We start from the raw sequence: 17,297 nt of genomic DNA, 5'->3' as shown, positions 1-17,297 counted from the left end.
TTCACAAACCTCCACCCAATCCCCAAGATCACATGCTCCCTTAATCTTAAAATAACAAATACAAAAAATAATTTTTTATAATGAAATAACATTTTATATATACTTACCAAGTAAGTACATAGCTATTAGTTTCTAACAATTGCAGTAGCTTAAATTTGAAATTTGAGGTGGCGCTTCTAATGTTTTGGTGTAGGTAACTATACTCTTTTTTTTTTTTTTTTTTTTTCATCTGTCCATCCGCCTGTGGTGTTTTTGTATGGTAAACACTGCATCCCGGGCTTTGAATAATTACGCTATGTGTAAGTTTTCCATCCGCCTGTGGTGTTTTTGTATGGTAACACTGCGTCCCGGGCTTTGAACAGTTACGCAATGTGTAAGTTTTAGGTAAATAAAAGGATATTTGGGTGTACATTTGCAACTGAAAAGTGTTTTAATAATTTACTGTATGCGAATTACACCGCTAATGTTCGAAATAGGATATTATTGTTGTTGTTGAATGCAAGCTGAATGTAACTTTATCTAAAGCCCGGGACGCAGTGTTACCATACGCAAACACCACAGGCGGATGGACAGATAAACAAAAAACAGAGTATAGCCCCGCCAACTTTCGCGGAAGAATAGGTACAACACAGCTGAAGAGTTCCATTCATTTGTGCCCTATGTCCATGAGAGGGGAGGAAAGACCAATTCTTGGGAAAGGAGAAATGTCTTCTCGGTCAGACTCTTCCAAAATACTGAACACCTTTTTTCTCACATATCTTAAGACCCAAAGCAGCACTTCCAGCCAAAGTTTCAGGTTTTTTAGATATTAATCCTTTCAGTTTTAAGTATATGTGACCAACTCAGAAGCTGGCACCTGAGTTTCACCAATCAAAATGTCATCGATGTCAGAACTTGCAGAGTATTTTGTGCCCTTACTCCTCCCCAAAACGGTCTTTAGAATTTTTCCCTTAATTCAAGGAGCAGAATTTGATCTAAATACCAACCTTGTTAAACAGTTGGTCCACCCTTTCTAATTTATGAGTTGATGATACCACAGCTCCTTGAGCATTCTAATTTGCAGACACGCCAACTTCAATTCTACAATAGCTACGTTACCTTGCATACTGCATCATTCCCTTAGGTCTCACCACACATGTCAATAGCATCATGCCCAGTATGACACTACAAACTAGTTCAGCTCTCTAAAGTTTTTTAGTTATTTGCTCAACAGCCAATAAGGGCAAGACACCATTCTCATCCTGCTTGTCTCAATGTGGAAAAATTCCTTTTCAATCTATCTATCTACTTCCTTCTCAAACTCCCTTCTCTTCCATTCATCCTATCCTTCGTCATGAAAACTAATCTTATTCGTCACCCATACTTTACTTCCTTCTTGGACAAACCACTTTATTGTCCATTAACTCCCATAAAATCTTGCCACAAACTCTTTTTCTTCAATTGTAATAACTGGAACTACCACATGTTAGCCATCGCACAACACTCCGAGTTATCACTTATCATTGAACATCTTGCCTTGCCAAACATAATTTTGCCCTCAGCCACTGTAATACCTCCAAACTCATTGATTGCATTCATGCCCAAAATTTAATTAACATTGTCAATTAGTTTCTCACCCACTAGATCAGTTACAGTACAGGCAGTCACCAGTTATTTCGGGGGCTCTGTTTTGACACTGTGCTGTAACCCGGAAAACATCATGACCAGGAACATCGGAAAAATAAAAATGTATAATGAGAAATAAAAGTGATGAAAGCCTTACCTTTAATCCTCTGGATGTACTCTACAGTATTTTACTTGCATTATGATGTGGTGTGCATCCAAAAACCAACAAATTTTGACTTTATATTGTAACTGTATGCACTTTTACTCTTGTGTTGCAGCTTAAGATGACGTAACCTCGGAACATCCGCTGTAACAAGAACCAATTTCTTATTAATATTTTTGAAAAATGATATATATATGTAAACTCAGAATGACATAAAAGTGAACCAAGAACTACAGCAGAACAACCTGTGTCAACCAAGCCCACCAGAAAATACTTATTCACCTCAAATTTCACATACAGGTACCTACCTAGTAAGTAACCTCGAATGAGGGTGCCCTTACACCTCTGAGGGGAAACTGTTGGTACACTAATCCCCCTTTTCTAATCACACTGCATTGAAATACGACCCACACTATTACACCTGAGGCACACAACTGGTTTTTGGTCCTTACAAATACCAACATACCTACTCTAACTCTGCTAACCTTCTTAGCTAGGGGGAAACACAGCAGTGGATCCCATCGTGTGGATCAGCCTTATTCACTCGATATTTAATTTGTGAAACAAGAATACAATTACATCTTTAAGCAAACCATTCAAAAGATTGAAGTTTCGTCAACATAATGTGATATATGAAAGCCCCATACGAACTAAAATAGGAATGTGAGGTCTTCGCAACATATGTTTTCAAGGCAGTTTTTAAATCCAATATGGCGTCCACCTACTGAGGTGTCATTCGTAACCGCCAAGGATCCAATATCTTTCCCAGCCTTCTCAGCACTCATTTGAACAGTGTTAGCGTATATATGTAATGTTTATTGATCTTACTCAAAATTGCAGTTGTAATCAGCACAATAGAACAACATTTTGTTGCCTATATTAGTGAAAGTATGAAACTTCTTATTCCCGGGGTCATGGATTGAACTAAAATTCATTTTTACCTTGTAATCGGTGGTTTTATCCTTATTGCCATCACAACTGAAACTACACAGTGCTTATTTGATTGTAATTATACACATTTAGGTCTTGATTCACTCCAAATTGCGCTTGAACTATGTTGTGGTTCTTGGTTCCTAAGCGCTCACTCCACAAACACAGTTGCGGGAAGTACATGACTGCACGGTTTATGAGGTCCAAAGCTTTATTTCATTAACTGTTTACTTTACTCATTATTTAGTTTAACTTTACTTTGTTACTTCAAAATTTTTATTTAATTCACGTCTATTACCCCCTTTTTGCGACCAAATTAACCCCGAAAAATTACAAATATTTCTAAAGAAGATACAAGCAGACAGTAAAATGACTCATCGTTGCCAGTCTAGTGGAGCTTCACACATACGCCAATGCATTTACAAACTGTTTCCATGAATTCTAGTTGTCATAGTAATGCAATAATAACAAAATTGCTTTAATATGTATATATACTACAATTAGATATGCTAATTTCACTTATTTACCCAGTTTTGTGTAAGTCTTATACCCAATTTGGAGGATAAACACATACCAATTGGCAACGCTGATAAACAATAAAAGAGCGCAAACAAATCCGTAGGTTCTGTTCACAGCAAAACTGATGATATTTGAGTCAGGAATCTAGTTACTTTTTCAACAACGAATATTTTCAAATTAATAATCATGAATATGTAAAATATTTATGCAATTTATGACCTTATACTGCCATTTAACTATTTATTTACATAATTATCTAATGCCCGCTTCTTCTTCTTCTTCTACCAAAAAATCGTAGTTTCCTTGGATAAGTCGTGGTTAGAAGTTAATATTTACGATTTTTGTGAAGAAAGTGCCTGAGCGTCTATGGGTCCAAGTGGTGTGCAGATTTAGCACATGCAATGGGAAGTTTATTGACACACGTGACTCCGCAAACATCGAGATGGCATCAGTCTTCTAAATATTTGTTGTTGTAAGTCAAAATTTCAAAGGCATCATGGAGGTATGTGTACACTGCGTAGAGCCAGAATTTCATTAAACTCTGTTTAATCTTAATATATTACATTAATATCTAACTTTGGAGAAAATACTTATTTCGAAAGGATAGTAGAGGTCTTAAGCTCTTGCTCTCACCATCAACAACTCGTGACTGGTGCCCATCTCCGGTGTCAGGACGTATTAAAGTACGTTTTCGGAGGGTGGATCCACGCGTGGTGGAAACTGGATCGGCTAATCCAGTCAGTTGTTCCCCCCTCATTTGCAAAACCGCATGCCTGCTCCTCCATCCAACCTGAATTAGTTAAATTGCCAAATGCTACAGAAGCTCCATCTGAAAAGGTTTTGATTCAATACATGTTGGGTTTGCAATGACACAACGTTCCTGGAGACTGGACTTTATTACAGGATACTCGGGAGCCAACTGACTCGCAACAGCGTATACAGAATTGCCAATAACGGATGCATGCTCGGCAGCGCATGGCCGAAGGAACATATCGTACATCCCCCCCTCAAGAATATACTTATACATGGCAAAAATAAAAAGGGGAAAAATACAAAACATATCGTACATCCCCCCCAAGAACATTCTTATACATGACAAAAAAAATAAAAGGGAAAAAAAATGGCCCTTAGATCAATGAGACAAGAGAAGAAACAAAAATTAAAGCTAACTTCTCGATGCATACACAAAAACGAAATAAAATACATAAATTCTCTGAAAAGAAATATCAATTCCTGATGCAATTGCATACAAAAGGTAATAACATCACTCTACAAAGTCTTTGAGCCACTTGGGTTTACCAGCGGCTCTTCTGGGCCTATCAACGACGTTGGGCTCCTGTGTGGTGCGTGTCCCCTGTTCTGTCGGGGTATGGTTTGCGGAGGACTCGTGCTGGGACATGGGCGTGCCAGAGGGCGGAGCGATGACTCTCAGGTGTCGTCTGTTTCTTTTTGACAGCCTGCCGCTCCCGTTAAGCTTGATTGCGGTGTACTGACGATGGGGCTTTGTTTCTGTTACTATGCCCGTCGATCCCATTGCTTGGTAGCTGGTTTTTGTATGCATACATGGGTACCTAGTTCGATGGGCGGCAGTCTTCTGGTAGTGCCAGGGATGCGCATCGCCTCCTGCGACTTGCCACTTGTAACTCCCTTCGACGTATCGTCTGCCTCCAATATCTGTCTACTAACAGGTGTCTCCTGGCCGTCAGGTACCCCCATCGCGCAGCTGGCGAACCCCGTTGCAGCTGACGCGACTTGTTAATTTCCCTGAGAGGCAGTGTTGAGATACTGAAGTATCGCCAGGGCCGTTTTGTCCGACTCAAGGGCTCCACCCTTTAATGTATTTTCCCGGAGTAGCCTCTTCGCCGATTTGACAGCTGCTTCTGCCCTGCCGTTAGACTGGGGATAGGGCCGACGACAGCCGGACCTTGACCCCCCATCTCTTGAAGAAGGCCTCCATCTCCTCGCTGGCCAACGTTCGTGCCTCCGTCAGTTGATATTTGTTCTGGGGCTCCCAACGCGAGAAAATATGATTGAAGGTGATTACTGATTTTGTTAGACGTGGCACCATTGGGGGGAAATGAGCCACTTCTAACAACCTGTTAGTCTATCGGCATACACCATGTATACACTGCCTTCTATCTGGAACATATCTGCTACGACTTGCTGGAAGGGATATTCCGCATGCGGCGTGTGTATCATTTCTTCAGGAGGCAGTGAGGGGGCATGTTCATCGCATGAAGTACATCGGGCGCGGCAATGCTGAAGGTCCCCTTCTATTCCCGGCCAATAGACCGACTGCCTGGCCCTTCTAAGCATCGAGTCGAGGCCTTGGTGTCCTGCGTGTAGGTTAGCGGCTACCTGGCGGCCGTAAATCCTCGGGTATAACCAAGCGAACACATCCTTGCGGTCCACTGAGTATGTACAGATCCTGGTTGATGGCTAGCCGGTCCCGAACGCTGAAGAAGGGGCGAAGGCAGGCGAGTTCTTGCGACTTCTGTTGGGGCCAGTCGCCCGCTGCAACCCTTGCAAGCAAGAGCTGATATACAGGGTCGTTAGATGCGGCGCTCCTTACGCAGTCTTCATCCAACACGATGATATCCGGTTCCAAGGCGGCCCACGGTTGCACATGCCACTGCCACTTGAATGTCGTCCTCCAAATCCACGTCAGGAAGCTTCGCGGGGTGCTCGCATGGTCGGGGTACCTTGAAAGAAAATCCGCGGCAGTGTTCCTTTTTCCGGGCAGGTATTTCATGTGGAACTTGAACTGGAGTGTCTTCTCTTTCAGGTTGAATAATCTCGGGTGTTGATGACGTCCTTAAGGGCTCTGTCACCCAGCAGCTTGACGAGAGGACGGTGGTCCGTGATGATGGTGAGATTAGGACACCCAGTAGGAACAGCCTGGCCTTCCGCAAGCACCAGGTAACTGCCAGGGCTTCTCCTTCTACGGGGCATACCAGCTTCAGAGGAGGTGAGGTGTCGACTACCACACAGGGCAAGGCAGCCGCCCTTGCAACAAAAGGGGCTGTCAGCTGACTGACAAATACAATACTGCTGAAGGAATACTACGAACCCGATACCTTCTTTACTCCAATCCGTCATTATCGTCGTAGGGCGTGTTTTGTCGTAATATGCCAAGCCGTCCTTGGCTAATTGACAGATGACCTCCTGTGCCTGCCGGAGTTTGTCACGTAGCTGACTATCCCAGTAAACGTTTTTTCCAGTGGGCTTTCTGAGGAGGTCCCTAAAGGGCTCCATGATGGGCGCCGTTGCAAGGAAGGGCGCTAACTGATTCACGAACCCGAACCACGACCTAATATCCGTGATGGAGGGCTCTCTGGCATATGGAAGTTACGAATGGCGTCTAGTCGTTCGTCTGCGGGTTTGTATGACTCCCATCCCCAGGTAATAACCGACGAAAGTGACCTCTCTCTTGCAGAATTTAAACTTCTCGGGCTTGAGTGTGATACCTGCAGAGGCACACGTTGACAGGAATTCATATACATGCCAGAATGCCTCTTCAATGCTGTGATCGTTATAGCAAAGTGTCGTCAACGCATTTATGCTTTCTGGTGATGTCTTGCAGGGCATCATCAAACCTTTTGTGTAGGCGTCCGACGCCGAACAGTGGCCCATGGGTGTTCTACGATAACGGTATCGTCCCCATGGAGTGATAAAGGTCGTAAGCGGGCGGCTGTCTTCGTCCAATTCCACTTGATGGAAACCCCAGTGGGCGTCCGCCGTAGTCTTGTACGTATGAATGGGATGCTTGAAAATCATGTCGAAGGGCCGGTGTATGATGAGTTTTCCCGAAGACAGTGGGCGTTTGAGGCGTGGAAGTCTACTGTGCGGCGAGTTGACCCGTCCTTCTTGGTGACAACGACCATCCTTGCACACCATTCGTTGCATCACCCCCACTGGGACTGGTTCTATCACGCCCTTCCGAACGCCTCGTCAAGTTGAGCCTTGACCTCCTCTTCCCAATGCTTAGGGATTGTCGCGGGCGTGTGACAGGCATAAGGCACGGCATCAGGCAACAAATGGATGTGGTGCTGCTTGCCCGTCATGGACAGGTAACGGTCCCTGGTTGTATTAAAGGTTGTTGAAGAGAAATGCCGTAATAACCACTCCTCAAGTCTCGTATATTCTCCTCCACAGGCGGATTGGTAAGGTGGCTGGCTTCATTGTCTTAGGGGAGTTAGGCCGTGCGACGTCTTCATTAAGCACATCAGCTGATGCAACGAGATGGTAGGGGTGAGGGAAGTCAGGGGTACTATTCCCAGCTCCTGACAAGCATTCAGCGATATATAGAAGTTCTTGGCCGTCGGCACAAAGTAAACATCCTGCTTCGTGCGTCGACCCACTATATCAATGAAGCATGTCGTTGATCAAAGACATCTCACTCGGAGATTAGCTACGTCCCTCAGACCTGCTCGTGGCTGCAACTCCAGTGAATTTATTTGCAGTCTTGAGAGAATCGTGGTCCGGCAACGCAGATCTGTTGCTCCTGTGTCTGCTACGACGAGTGTGGATACTGAATTCCCGTTTCTATGGGAAACACAAGCCTTGATCGTGGGGTGGGGGGAGAGGTGCGTGTCTGCAACAATCGCTAAACTCGAGGCAAGCGGCGCTTTCTTCGTATTCCTGCAGCATTTCTGAAAGTGGCCCTACCTTTTGGCACCCGTGGCACGTTATACCTCTTGCTGGGCACGACGCTCGACCAAAGGGATGGCGCCCCCCACAATTTCCGCAACGCTTCACATTGGAATTGCCGCGCAACACCGCGACGTCTGGCTCTACGTCATCAATGCCTGTTGACGTCTCATCACTCGAGGCCGCCAGCAGACCCCCCTCTCACTGATAGCGACGCGTGGGATACTTTCGACATCTTGGCGTGCAGCTTCGAAAGTGCAGCACAGTGCCTGAAGGGCATCTACACTCTTAAATGTTCTCACATGTCTGAAAAACATGCCTCTTTAAACAGGGTCACTGAGGCCTACCATTATTTTCCGCAACAGCATGTACTCTATTAAACACTCCCCGCATTGGGGACACTCAAAATCACAGTCGGTGGCCTTCTGAGCACACCTCGAAAAATAAGTCGCTCACTAATTCCTCGCGCCCTTGTGCGAGGGCAAAGAATTCAGACCACTGAACTGCCTGATTCGACGACCGCAACAACAATATTCCCGATGGCGTCCAGAGCGCGTCTGGGGCGAGGGCATTCCATTTGGCATCTGAATACCGAGCGTCCAAGTGCACGTTGCAACGCCGGTACACAGTTGAGCCTAATGTGCAGGACAACATCCTGCGGCGGGGGAACTTGTTAAGGTGAATCCAATACTTCATCGAACGTCTCCAGGATCTGAACGCTGCCGAAGACATTACCGCCTCACACTTCTCAGGGGCAGCAGAGACAGGAACTTTACCGGCACGTGCTCCTGAACCGGGAAGGGCTCCTGAAAGGGAAACGGATGGCACGCTGCTGGTCTGGCAAATAACGTCTGTGCTTGCATGACGGCCTGTGGACAATGGCCCTTGGCATTGCAGGTGAGGCACGCCTCGGCGTGGCCCTGGGGTGGTCGACGTATCTGGGGCATGGTTGGTCCTTATCCTACTCACTGCGCCATGTTGGGTTTGCAATGACACAACGTCCTGGAGACTGGACTTTATTACAGGATACTCGGGAGCCAACTGACTCGCAACAGCGTATACAGAATTGCCAATAACGGATGCATGCTCGGCAGCGCATGGCCGAAGAACATATCGTACAATACCTGATTCTTTGGTGATCTTTCATTCCCAAATACAAGGCTAGCTAATGCATCACCTTCCAAAAACAATGGAATACGTAACTAAATAGTAGTACAGCCACACCATTCAAGGGCTTAGGTAGGTACTAGCTTAATCATAATTAGTATCAGTTGAGATTTTAGTTGTTAGGTATCCTCTTAGCTATCATGGTGGGCTAGCTAGCTAGTAGGTAGTAGTCTACTAATCAAAACTGCCCTGATACCTAGTAGCCTGCAGTAGTTCAGAATGACTTGATAGATGCATACTAATAAAAAAAAATTCTCCTTATTAGACTCCAGTATAGGGTACTAATTGCAACCCTAAGCGAACAACCTATGAAACAGACTGGGACATCGTACTAATCAAAACCTCACCCAGGACCACAGGATTGAATGTAAAAGAAACTTTAAAACTAGGTTGAAAATAACTCATAGTTTGACAGAAATGATATATCACAGCTTTAAAAAAGAACTACTGAAAACTTGAGTGAATAGCAATTCAAAATTTGGCAGTAAATGACATCTATATCTATAATGAATGACATCTTAGTTAAAATTTTGAAAAGCTTAGGGTTAAGTTTTGCCAATCTGCGAGAAAAGGACTTTTGGGCGACTTCGACACGTGACATGCAGACGACACTCGAGCTACAGCGATTATATCATTTGTCTAAGATAAGCAAAAGAAGCAAAAACTAGCCCAGGATTAATTAAACGGTATTTCATGCAACACTGTAGTAATTGCCATGAAGTCAACAGACTAATTTATTTTGCTGGTGACGTAATCATCTTTAATGCATTCTTGTGTGCTGTTTAGACATGAAAAGAGTAATTAATTAATAACATTGATATTAATGAAATTATATCCCTGTTTGTTGCAACATGTTATCTCCTGTTTAGATCATTGTAATTGCTAGAATTAATGAAAAAAGAGAGAGAAGGACTACCGGATGATGTGATGATGAGGATTTCATAAATCTGGTTCTGTCCATGCATTATTTTCGTTTTAGAGAGAGAAGCATTACTGAAAGTTCTTTGTTTACTTCTACGTAGACATCCGGCGTCAGTCGACAGTCGTGTTGTTTTGCTGATTCATGTGAGATGACAGCAGCTGAGGAATAGTGTTGCCATTTTAGCGGTTTTCCCGCTAGATCTGGATCTTTTTGCTTCAGTCTCGCGGGAAGAAAGTGGGTTTAGCGGCTAGCGGGAAAGTTAGCCGTGTTTGAAAATGTTTAGCGGTTTTCTGGATTTTTTTTTTTTTCCTTTTTTAATAGGTTTTATTTCATAAACATTTTATTCCAATCCTGATTCACTAAAAAAATAATTTTTTTTAGAATTTTCGATACTTGAAACTTGCAGTGCAAGTACTAACAGTTGCCACAAAGTTACCAACTATATCATTTCGTAAAGTGCTGCATGAAATTGGTTTACAAAACAAAAATGAAGAAAACAATTTAGAGGGACAGTACCAAATTAAAGGATTATATACTTTGACCATTCAATCTGGGTTAGCGAGGGAATTAAACTACCCTTTCTCTTTTATCTTAGTCTGCCCATCGATTAAAGAGGTCAAGCCAGGTGTGGATTAAAATGGTCAGAAGGATCTGTCGCAAATGGGCTCGGAGTCCGCTCGTAAATTGGTTTGACTTTAGGACGTCCGCATTTGACTTTCGAGGAGGAAATTCCCTTGTGGGTGCTACAACCAAAGTCATTAATCCTATAAACGGTGACCTGCCGGGCATGGCGACATTTGTGCCACATCTATGATATTTCACCACTTTTAATTGAGACGTGTGTGTGGAATTAGGAAGAATTGGCATCGCTTCTAATGGGAGGTCGTTCTTTCTACCCAAGTCCAGAGCATATGAATTAAGGGATGCACTCAGATTTGGTCTTTATATATCCTTCATTAAGACTTAGTTTTGCCTGTGGTGACAACTCCTGTGTTTTTCCTGATTGGAAGGAGGAGACAGTAATCTGCCCCTAGAGCAAATCACGTGTTTGCTACTGAGACAGAAATTGAAAAACAAGATAATATTGAACCATGATTTCCATCGCTGCCAAAACATTAGTTCATTTCATTCAGTTGTAGACTTCATAGAGTGATCGGACTCGCGCAAGTCAGTCGTTGACCTTTGTTAATTGAGATAGACGATCGCATATTGAATCTAGATTCAAAATGCCCAAGACGCAGTATACACAGAAATTCCGAAGGGAGTGGCTTCAAGATGAAGAATTAAAACATTGGTTAACTGAAAAAAATAAAGAAGGGAAGTGTGAAAGTTGTACCTAGTTGTAAATTTTGTCAGTGTGTTCTTGCGCCTAAGTTATGTGATTTGAAAGCTCACGGGAAAACAAAAAAACACAGGGCAAATGCTGATTCATCCAACGCAAGACAGCTTACAATACCATTTCAGCCTTTGACAAAATCAAGTGAAACTCAGATTGCAGAAGGGCGTATAGCATTGTTTATTGCAGAACATACCTCAGTATCAACTTGCGATCACTTGAATGATTTATGCAAGGCATGCTTCAGTGATAGCAAAATAGCATCGATGACAAAGATCAAGAGATCCAAGTGTAGTGCTATACTAAAGAATGTTTTGTATCCTCATTTCAAGAGTGATTTGAAGAATTCGGTTGGTGATAGTCCTTTTAGTTTACTGATAGATGAATCAACAGATATCACGTTAACAAATATTGGAATAGCAATAATTTTCTATGACGAAATGAGAGGCCAGATAGTGTCTACTTTTCTAAGTTTAACAAAATTAGAAGAATGCAATGCAAGTGGAATTGTGGCTGCCTTGAAAGAGACTGTATGATTTTGGACTGAATATCAAAAACTTGAAAGGCCTTGGAACAGACAATGCCAGTGTTATGGTAGGTGTGAATAATGGCGTCTATGAACAGTTGAAGGTAGAGGTCCCTAATCTTGTTTTGATTCGTTGTGTATGTCACTCTCTACAACTGGCCGTCTCTGCTGCTGCAGCTGAGGTTCTTCCAAGAAATTTGGATTATATTATTAGTGAAACCTATAACTGGACGTCAGACAGCATACCAGAAGATTTATAATCTAATCAATGAAAATCATGATCCATTAAAAATTGTACAATCATGCCAAACCAGATGGCATTCTATTGCAACAGCTGTAGAGAGAATCCATGATCAGTGGTTAGAGCTTAAAACCCACTTTGACATTGTACGTAATAAGGAAAGATGTTTTATGGCGCTGATGCTTTATGAAATGTACAATGATGGTCAGAATCTTGCTTTCCTTAAGTTTCTATTACCAGTATTGAAAGACATCCAGAGAGTTAACAAATCGTTTGAATCAAACGAATCTGATCCGACAAAACTTCATGATGATCTTGTGATGGTTTTAAAATCTTTAGTGAACAAAGTTGTGATACCTACTGCAAAAGTTGACCCTCTGGAAGGTAACATTAGCGAGTTTCTAGACCCCAAGCCATACCTTGGTTATCAGTTTGAGAAAGAAATTGAAAGTCTGCAACAAAAAGGATTCTCTGACGTTTTAGAAAAAAATATGAGAGCACGATGCATTAAGTTCATTACCATACTTATAAAAGAGATTCGTCAGCGGTTACCAGATAATGTTAAGATTCTTCAGCACATGTCGTTGCTATCACTTAAAAATTCTCTTAGTGTTGGCAAAGATTCTCTCATTCCATTGATGGAGCTATTAAAAGTTTCCCCTGCAGAAATTACGATTATTGATAACCAGTGGAAGGACCTAACTTTTATTAAATGGAAAGAAGTTGGTCAAACTGTTAAGTTTTGGAATGAAGTTTTTCAGTATAGAGATTCATCTAATAGTAATCCATTTAAGGAATTGGGAAGATTTGCAATATCCGTCTTGGTGCTACCCCATTCAAACGCAGAGAATTTTTAGCCAGATGAATCTTGTGAAAAATAAGATAAGAAATAGAATGCAGACAAAAATGATGAATGCTATTCTTGGGATCCGTTCAGGGCTAAAAAGACATGGGAAAACCTGCTTTAATTATGATGTGCCGCCAAATGTTTTGAATATGATTGGAACTAAAGAGAAATACATCAGAACATCAAAAGCAGCAGCAGCAGCAGTTCACGGGACGGAAGGGGAGGAGGAGGAGCCAGAATCATTCGATGGCCATGAAGATCTGCTGTTTTTTGACATATTGACAAAGGTAAACATTGGATTTGTCTGTCTGTGCATTTTAGTGTTGAATTCACATAACCAATCTAAAATTATTTTTTCATCCTTTTTAACATACAATGTTAATAATCATGTGCATTCTTATTATAATATATATATATATATATATATATATATATATATATATATATATATATATATATATATATATATACTATATAGAGAGAGAGAGAGAGACGAGAGAAGAGAGGAGAGAGAGAGAGAGAGAGAGAGAGAGATGTAGATGTATTAGACGATATAATTTTACACAAGATACTTATAGTTTAGTGTTGACCCTTTTTTGTAGCTGTTAAAGTATATCCTGTAAAAATCGCGGTTTCAAGTCCAAATCTAGCGGGTTTTAGGGCTCTGGCCAGCGGGAACTGAAAAGTTTTGATGGCAACACTGCTGAGGAATAGCTGTCCTTATATATTGTGGAAGACTTCCGATCAGGTCGTTGTCATTCCAGGGGAATGATTATTCCAGATTCAGCAATGAATAACAACTCTAGTAACAATAATAATGGTGTCAGTCTGACATATTCCAGGGAAACTGTCCTTGGCCTGATGCGAGAGAAGGATCAAGTCGAGCAAACCCTCAAGGAACTTTGGGATGTTTTAAAAACCGTAAGTAGGCAAATCCTGATAGTCCTAGCCCTATGTACTCTTTCTAAGTTATATCATGATGGCTTGCAATTGCTGATCTTGCTGTGGAAGACCTAGGGTAAAACATCGTGTGGACTGGCCCAACTCACCGACTATCACGGCTGACCACCCTCCGAAAAAGTACTTTTAACGCATCCTGACACCGCAGATGGTCATCAGTCACGAGTTGTTGTTGGTGAGAGAAGGAGCTAATGACCTCTACTCTCCTTACGTATAGAAGATTGTGATATCTCGGTGTTTACGGAGTCACTCATGTCCATAAGCTTTCCATTTCCTATTCGCTGGGACACTTTATTCACAACAATTTAAAACGACGAGGTGTATCGCCTCCGGCGGGGAAAGCATGTCGTTTGTTTGGGATGTCGCATGTTCACTCGAAAAATACCACTTTTCACTCGGTATATAGTAAGTGGTGAAAAACAATACAAATAAATCTTTGGTATTTCTACAGAAGCAATCCGCGGTGGCCTAGACTATGGCAATTGACGTTTTCCTATGTAATTTTACTTCCTGAACAAGAATTTAAAGTGATATTTATTCGGACGATTGTAATTAACCCACAGGGGCCAGTACTAAAAACGGCGAAATACATTGGTCGCCCCAATCCCTGGTAGATGTCGTATCCGTGGTCACGTTTCTTGCAGAGTAACTCTAAAGAATAGTTCTGCACAAACTGCGTAAGAATTACTCTGCAAGAAACGTAACCGCGGATACGACATCTATCAGGGATTGGGGCGTCCAATGTATTTTGCCGTGTTTAGTACTGGCCCCTGTGGGTTAATTACAGTCGTCCGAATAAATATTACTTTAAATTTTTGTTCAGTAGGTAAAACTGCATAGAAAACCCGCAACTACCATAGTCTGGGCCGCCGCGGATACTAGGTACCCTAGATCTACCAAATCTTCAAGCATACCATTCAAAAGATTGAAGTTTTGTCAACAAAATAAGATACTACCTAGTATAGGGTAAACAACCAAGTGGACTACCTGAGCCAGTCTTGCCCGCTCGTTGACCCACCTTCCAGTAAAAGTACTTTGTTCCGACACGGCATACAAACCTTCGGTCCTTTTACAATAGGAAGGTACTAGCGGCAGCTGGATAGGTCGTAAGCTTTCGAACAAGGGTTCGGTAGTTAACTGCTTGTCCGACAGGCGCGCAGCGCGCGACTGGGAGGTAAACAAACCACTTTTGCTTTCGGCCTGCTGGCGTGTGGACGTGTATCATCGCTCTCGCCCGCTTCATCGTCGTTTGCTTTCGCATGATTGTGTTTTTCTTTTCTATGTATCTAGTGAAACGAATTGTAAGTACAATCATTTCATTGAATTCAATTGTGAATAAAGGATCTTGGTTCACAACGCCCTCCGATTACCCGAGTGCCGGACTGAAGGGCGTAATTGCGGGAATTCATTTTCCCAGAATGATCCTCGGATTGGATATGCTCGGTGCCGAGGCGGGAGCGCTCGCTCCGAGCGTATATTGGGTTGGAAATGTTGTAGTGAAAATCGTAAGTAAGTGCTCTTTTCATTTATATGTTTTTGACCTGTATGCCCGTTGCCGAACGAATGCGCTCGACACGGGAACTTATTCAGTATGAAAGTGGAATCGCAAGTACAGTATTCTTTTTTCATTTTCATATATTATTTTTTATTGTAGCATACTCAGTTTGGATCAGTTTCCGAGCTTACCCGGACGAGAATTGATCCTTCCCCTTTGTATTTTTGAATGAAGTGAAATCGCAAGTGCAGTTCTTTTTCATTTTCATTCTTTTATTGAGATTGCATTGTTGACTGGGATCAATGTTCCGCTATTCACGGAATTGATCCTTCCCTTTTTTATTTGGTATGAAGTGAAACGCAAGGCGCATGTAGTCTTTTCATTTTCATATATTCTTGATTGCATCAATTCATTATGGATCAAGGTTTCAGAAACCTTGAATCCATAAGGTAAGGAATGAAACCTTTCAACCTTGCGCTCGGTGCCGAGGGCGCGAATGCGCTCGATCCGAGCCCTTTATTCTTTGTGAAGTGAATTTTCATTTTGTTCCTTATTATTGATTGCATCAATATTATTTGGTTCAAGTTCCGCTCAGTCAGGGAATTGATCCTTATGCCTTGTATTTCGTGCCGATGGCACGATAGCTCTAGGGCTCTTATTTTGTTGTTGGGTACATGGGTACTGTGGGGGGGTGGGGAACGAGACCCCCCCCCGCTCAGTTCCCACAGATGGCTCTTCCCCTTAGGGGGGGGGGAGGTTATCGGCGTTCTTCTCCTCGCCCGATCCGTCGAGCGCGGGGGAGCGGCGCTCGGTGCCCGATGTACAATTGTATTAGGGGTCTTCCACTCGTTCGGGTAGGGAGGGTCAAACCCCCGCACGAGGGGATTTCCCCATTAATCACTACTACTATTATTTCCGCAGGTGCTACTGCCACGAGAGTGGACCTTGGTGAGGTATGGGCGTCCTTCCAATTGCAGAGCGGGCTGGTGTCCAGGGGCTGGCTGCGGTTTCTATGTATGGGCCTACTGCGGTCACCCATGGAGTGGTGACCACGCAACCAGGTGACGACGTCCCTCCTCACCTGGTGTACTCGCCTCACGTGGTAACAGTCTTGCCTACAGCCGCTGTGAAGTGCCGTTCGCCGTACCGAGAGGGGGGCGTGCCGCGCCGCTCGTGGTTGCCGCGCTGCAGCGACCACACTTCCGCTGCCCTAGAACTCGCCCCTGGACCTGCCGCCGGTACCAGGATGTTGCTGGCTGCTGCTCCACTTCGCCTGTGTTTCCGGTGCTGCCTGCCGTACCTGCGATTCTGCCTGCCGTTGCTGCGCTGGCTGTTCCTGCGTTGCTGTGCTGGCTGTCCCTACCGATGATGTGCTGGCCGTTGACTGCTGTTCCTGAGATGCCCATACCTGCTGATGTCGTCCCTGTTCGTGGTGGTACTACCCCAGACTTTGGTCTGTCTGTACAGGTGCGTCCGGGCCCTGTAGCTTCGGCTACAGCAGCCCCGGCTCCGCCCTGGATAGCAGATCTTACGTCTGTCCTGAGGAAGCTGACGAAGAAGAGGAGGAAGGTGTCCTGTGGTCGTCGTCTTCATCTCTTCATCGTCGTCGGCCGCCGCCTCTTCCCTTCGACTCTAAGGCTTTACAGCCCAGAGGAAGAAGAAGGTCGCCTCCTCCCCTCCTAAGAAGCTTCTCGGGAGCTTCTCTGGGACCCGTCTCACTCGATGGGACGGGATGGGTTCCTTCCGCTGGTCCTCCTGCTCCTTCGGACGGGGCCCGTCTCTTCTTCCGCAAGGAAGAAGACTACGGGGACCAGAGGAGGGGTACCGGCTAACACCGGTACTTCCTCGCCTGGTGTCAGTGGTTCTGCCATGCATCAGGGTCCGTCTCGGCCTCCCGTTCGTTTCTGCTTTGGTACCGAGTGTACGGTCGCCTACC

At 43.8% G+C, this 17,297-nt stretch overlaps 1 protein-coding gene across 1 annotated transcript in view; it reads left to right on the top strand.

The window, feature by feature from the left end:
- The first annotated feature begins 10,027 nt into the window (after nt 1–10,027).
- The window catches only part of LOC135224327 (26S proteasome non-ATPase regulatory subunit 9-like), a 55,701-nt gene continuing 48,431 nt past the window's right edge, over nt 10,028–17,297 (top strand). Inside the window, exons 1-2 of the mRNA XM_064263227.1 lie at nt 10,028–10,125; nt 13,621–13,827. Of these exons, the coding sequence (XP_064119297.1) occupies nt 13,675–13,827 (153 nt within the window). The 5' untranslated portion in view covers nt 10,028–10,125; nt 13,621–13,674. The remainder of the gene's footprint in view (nt 10,126–13,620; nt 13,828–17,297) is intronic.

This window comes from Macrobrachium nipponense, chromosome 12, assembly GCF_015104395.2.
Source record: "Macrobrachium nipponense isolate FS-2020 chromosome 12, ASM1510439v2, whole genome shotgun sequence".
Lineage (NCBI taxonomy): Eukaryota > Metazoa > Arthropoda > Malacostraca > Decapoda > Palaemonidae > Macrobrachium > Macrobrachium nipponense.
Note: the sequence above shows the minus strand (reverse complement) of the source record. Positions and strands in the feature narration are given on the sequence as shown.